Source organism: Thamnophis sirtalis, unplaced genomic scaffold (genome assembly GCF_051295495.1).
Source record: "Thamnophis sirtalis isolate CommonGarterSnake01/CBP01778 unplaced genomic scaffold, rThaSir2_p1.2 scaffold_11, whole genome shotgun sequence".
NCBI lineage: Eukaryota > Metazoa > Chordata > Lepidosauria > Squamata > Natricidae > Thamnophis > Thamnophis sirtalis.
In genome coordinates this window covers 57417342-57423341 of record NW_028261391.1, presented here as the reverse complement: position 1 = coordinate 57423341, position 6000 = coordinate 57417342, and the positions used below count along the sequence as shown (strand labels likewise).

The following is a 6000-nucleotide window of genomic DNA, read 5'->3' as shown; positions in this document are numbered from 1 at the left end:
TTTTGAGTACATACCAACTTCAACTAAAATTGTGCATTTAATGTACACTGCAATGAATAAGATTAAGTAAACAAATTAAGTACTTAAATAGCATTTATATTATTCAAATGCATTTTGTGTTTTCTAGATTTGAGACCAGGAAGCCTAAAGAGCATGTGATCAAAGTGATTAAACCTCTGAAAGACCTTTTCTCATTAAATATGATGCGAGTCCTCCTTATATTTAGAGAACTGTATTGTAGAGGGGGATGGGAGGGGGAGAATCTATGTACGGGTAGGTGGGGGCTGGCAGAAGACAACACAGGAAAACGGCAAAAACCAGATCTCCCTTCTATGGGAACCTAATTAAATCACAAAGCCTTTCATCAACAAAAGAACGGCTGCTGAAAACATAAAGTGTATTCACAATTAAGCAGCAATTATGAAGCAATAAAAGTGTATCATAATTATTATTTATTTTCAAATATCTAGATCAGTGGTTCTCAGATTATGGTCTCGGGAACACCAGTGGTTTATGAGGTACTGCAGGTGGACCCTTGTGAGAGTATGGCCAAAATATTGGGGCACTGCCACATCTTATAAGATTCTAGCATAGCCACCCCAAATATCACAAGTTTCAAATGAGCAAAAATGCACTAAGATTTAGAATACTGCAAATATTTTAGATATGTGAGTTGTTTTTTTAAAAAAAAACACTTTTATTTAATGTTGGGGTTTTATGGACACTATAGGAAGATATGTATCCTCTGATGCCTACAAGTACCATTTTGCTCTCCCATAGCTTATAAGGTGACTTTGGATGAAGTAGTGGTCTGCATAAAGAAAAGGATGGAAATTGATATGCTAAAAATTGTTTCCTTCTAGCTTTTGATAGGCAATTTGGTAACAGCCTATACTGAAAAACCATTCCAGCAGCCTTGAAGAAGAAAACTGTTAATAGGCCATTGGATATTTCAATGTATGTTTTATTAAGGGAGAAGAATATATATTTGCTTCTAATAGGGGAGATGACTTTTAATAGCGGCAATAAAGGAGAGAATATAGTCAGAGCAACATTATTCGGTAGTGATTATGGCAATGATTTTCCCATTGGATACTAAGGCTAAAATCTGCTACAAGCTTTAAGTCCATGGATTTCATGGGCCATCCGTGTTACCAGTATTAATGCAGAATTCAAGGCAGTTTTATGTAGGAATGTAAGGTTTTTTCAACTCTCAACTTGCAATTCTTAACATGGCTATTGTAAAAGGGGGGAAAAGAATGGTTGTGGATACGTTGTTGATGGATTAGTATTTTCTCCTCTTATGATGAATTAGTTTGGCAAGGAATACAGGAATAAGCTTTCTGCTGCATTCCACATTCTGAACTCCTATACTTTACCCTGCTTTTGAAATATATTTTGATATTAATTAGCCAATTTTTTTTACTTATTGAAATATATGTATTTTATCCTTGTTATATTTGGGTCACTGAAATACATGTTTGTATTTCTAGCTTGAGTTCTATTGTCATACCTGGCAGTGATAATATTTACAGTATATCCCTAATTATGTCAGTTCTTGTTTGATTTAATTATGTGTGTCTGAATAGTGATCAAACTGAAGCACTGGTAACCCATTACTTCTAACTATGTAACGAGTCCTTCAAAATATTCAACATTTCAATAATATATTTCATTTCCCATTATAAAGCAATTTATAATTTTTTCCTTTTTTTCATGGTAGGGATACTAAAAAAATCATGGAGAAATATTTTATATTAGTACTGATGTTAGAATATTTTCTTCAGATTCAGCTGATTTATTCACATTGCCCATTAGGACTTTGGGGGGCTCAGTGGGAAGAAGACATGTTAATTCATCTAAGCTTGATACTTCTTACCATCATCTTTGCCACCATCCAGAGATTGCCTCCATAAAAACTGAGGCTATATTTTAGCTTTCAATGGAAGCTCTTTAAAACAAAAAAAGGTTGGGGGGCAGAAGAATAAAACATTCCAGAATATACAAATGCATTCTTGTTTTCTCAGACACAAGTCCCTTGACGGGTTGAAAGGTGATGCTTTCGATTTCTGATTCCCAAACTCTTATCTTTAGACTCTGAGGGCTTCTGTTGTGAAATGTCTATCAGTGCACTTGCAATTGCCAGCCCTGTAAGAAAAGATAAAAAGAACATTGTAATACACCATAGTAAAAATATTTTCACAGCTTCCTTTATTCTTTCATGTCCAGGATATACATTTTGAAGGTTTTGAAAATGCTTTGGAAAATTTATTTCAGTCTTTGCATAAGGATGGCCCTTCAGTGTTGGCATTTAAGGAAGCTATGTCTTTTTATAAACATTCATGAGAATTCATAGGAGACAAGATTAAAGCCAATGAACTGATTTAATGGATAACAGAGCTTTTTGTAACGTCTTTTTAACCAGAGTTTCAATCTATGTCACTTTTTCAGTACATATCTGTTTCTGAGCGAGAAATAAAATTTCTAACTTCAATGGAGTAATTCAGCTTATTATTAAAATTCATGTGAGTTCTGGACAATAGGAGTGAATGCTATTTCAGTGGAAAAGAGTAATTCAGTTATTCAGATTAAAATACTAAGTCTGGCTCTGAATTTGAAATATGCTGCCATAACTGGCTTTTCAGTTCAGTGATGTGGACACCTGGCTTTCCATCATGCATGCATGCATATGGAAACATGTCTCCCAATGTACATATATTCTCCTATTTATTTATTGTAATGGCATTATGTTCTGTTGAACTGAATTTTGAGTTGAGTTCATCCATTCTGAGAAGGCTCCAAGGCAAAATGAGTCTGCCACTGAAATAGCTTTTCCCTCCAGCTTTTCAAGGAGGAAATGGGTTGAGGAAACTGGCCATTTAATGTACTGTTTTGTTTTGTTTTGTTGTATCTTGCTACTATACAAAATATTGCATATTCAAAATTAATTAAATACACATATATAATGAAATCCTTTATTATATTGCATTTATCAAATGCCATTTCCACAAAATTCACATAGATATCAAGGTAACTGGGCTAATATTCCTTGCACAAAATTATTCTTAACTGAATGTTAGTATTAATGCTTGCTTCATTTCATTTGCATTCATTTCAGGATGAACTTATCAGCAAAATATATGCAAACAAAATTGTAAGAAAAAATATCTGCCACTTGACATTCTTCTGATGAAGTAAACATGTACTGGGATTTAAAGTCTGCCTGTAATATGACAAGTATCTATCAACACTGGACATAGTGACTAGAGCAGTTAAATTTTTTACTGCAGCAATATTCAGAACTCCACAAATGAGTTTAGTCCCGTGAAATGTCCATAGCATGACTTTAAGATATTAAGAAAACATCAAACCTCTCATCACGACTACTGAAGAAGAATTCTTATTGATCTCTGAATTCTAACTCATGTCTTTACTCTTAGTTTAAGACATTCATTGTATTACTTTATATGTGACTTTAACCATTGATTTTTGGTAATATCAGATACAGACTGCCTTATTGTTGGTCTGGTAGAATGTCTCCTCATGGCCATCTCAATTATTCCCTTACATAAAGGTTTTATTTTACAGGAATGATGGCAACATGCAATCTCAAATCAGGATATCATCTCCAAAATAGTACTTGAAATTTCTGACTGATTAGGCCACTGATCTCAGCATTATGATTTCCCAAATCTTAAAATCATATAAAATGTAGCTTACGACCTTAAATAGAATTAATGTAATTAAAAATAAAATCTCAATTCAATAAATATGATTGCCTCAGGTTCCCATGTATTATGGCTTCTATCCATATTGTGTCTCTTCCCCACTGTACCACCCTCCCTCTTGTGCTGTTTGGGTCCATGACAGATCAGTGAATAGGCTACTTTATTGTGACTGCATTCAATAGAAAGTAATAGAAAAGAGGGCAAGATCAGTTTATTAAATGCAGAATTATTCTTTGATTATTCTGCTTCTACAAGAGAACAGCTGACTCCCTAGAATAATGTTAAATGAAATGGATTAAATATACTTCTCAGTGATCCTCAGATGATTCTTTCTCAAATTCATATTTTCCTTCAGAGGTTTATTTGTGCGCTATTCCACTTACTTTGTTTAGGACAACAACTGTGAAGGAATCATGCTTTTCAATCTAATACTGCATTCTGGGACCTACTGACATGCTGGTAAAGTTCTATTGAAATCAGATCACTCCAGAAGATCATTTCTCAAAGCATCACACAAATCATCCAAAGAAATTTACTTACTGTTTTCTCTGGGCTCAACAACTTTCTTGTTATCAAAGCAATACAATTAACTGGGGGATCAATTTATTATTTTACACTGGCATCTAAAAGAATTTCATTTACCAAGTAAAAATGATGCGCATATACTGCTGGCCAGTAGAATTTACATCAAAATGCTACCCAAGAGTCAATAAAATGCTGGGGCTTAAATATTTATTATATGCTTTACCTTTATTTAACAGGTTTTTCCCCAAGACAGTTAATATTATTGGCTGGAAATGTAAATTCTATGATAGCTACCATATATTTTCCTCTATTTCCATAGCTTGTTTAATTTACTGTCCCTTCACACGTTGCCCATTTGAAAATACCTTCCTACTGAGCTGACTGCTCTTATTTTTCAACACTGAAGCCATCACGAAAAATTAACATGGCTCAATCCCATAAGTCATCTGCCTAGTTTTTTAACATGTAGATACAGAGGTTCATCTAGGAATGAGATCTGTCTATTCCAACACACTTTAATCTGGCATTCTCTGGATGAATTGGGATTCAGTTTTAAAATGGCTTGAAGTTGGGAAAACACATTGTATGAAAGACACCTGTAGTGAGAATATGTTAACTTTCATTATGTACAAAGTTTTGGTTATTTTGATGAATTTTGCCTAAAGATAAAGAATAGCTTCTTTTATCAAATGCTTTCATACAAATATTAAATATGTGCCCAATAAAATAAAAGTGGAAATTTATTATTATTAGTAAAACAATGTTATATGTGTTTGAACAGAGAGAAAACCAGTGTTATTTAGGTTATACACAGAAATATAACAGTCATCTTATGATGGTAATAGTTAAACAGAGAATTTCTAGCCATAAAATTACTTGTGTGCATTTATGTGTGTGATGTTTAAGCTATTTATGGCAATTATGTAGAACAATTAATAAATATAGAAATAAAATGTACCACATCAAAGCAGATTGCTTTGCAACGGTTTGTAATTTAGATATAAGTGCAACATTGAACGTTTTATTAGAACAATAGACTTTTAAAGTGGTTTCGTTTTGAACAAGACTTTCCTTTACAAAACTTTTGCAAAAGAAAGGCTGCATTCTACATTTTATTTTTTTTTCTCCCAGCAAAACAGCTTCATTAGGCACGAAAGGTTAATTGTAGCCTTAAATGCAATTCAAGCAACAACATGCAAGTATGTGGTGAATGGAGCAGCTTGACAGAAGAAGCAGCATGCTATAAACTGTTTGCCCCGCTGAAATGTTTTACTACCTCATTTACTAACTGTCTCCTTTTACTGCTTGTATTCGTACTTCTTTTAAACCTTTAATAGCTACAGTTTTATTTCAATGTAATCAGATTTAAATAGAAATACCATGGCTGAGGATATTTAAATGTTTTCCTTCCTTGCTGTTTTATATAGATGCACACTAACTGATGCAGGGGCCCATTATCTTCCAGAATAAGAAGGCAACCTTATACTTCAGCCTTACTTGGTGTGGGATAATGCAAGCTTTTCCCTTTCTGCTATTGTTAATTTTAATTAAAAATTTATCAAGTTCACATTCTTCTCCTTTGTTCGACTGAAGGATGTTAAAGATGACCTGCTAGGTTTGGTTAGGAAGATAATTGCAATATGATTTTTCCCCTTTAAACATATATTATTGTAACGTATCATCCTGGAAAGATAACTTTATTAGATAAGATTACATTTTCAGGCATTTTCACATTATTATGCACATA

General features: G+C 33.3%; 1 protein-coding gene across 1 annotated transcript in view; it reads right to left on the bottom strand.

Moving 5' to 3' along the window:
* Positions 1–282: 282 nt before the first annotated feature.
* The window catches only part of ATRNL1 (attractin like 1), a 507336-nt gene continuing 501618 nt past the window's right edge, over positions 283–6000 (bottom strand). Inside the window, exon 29 of the mRNA XM_087725861.1 lies at positions 283–2148. Within this exon, the coding sequence (XP_087581987.1) occupies positions 2024–2148 (125 nt within the window). The 3' untranslated portion in view covers positions 283–2023. The remainder of the gene's footprint in view (positions 2149–6000) is intronic.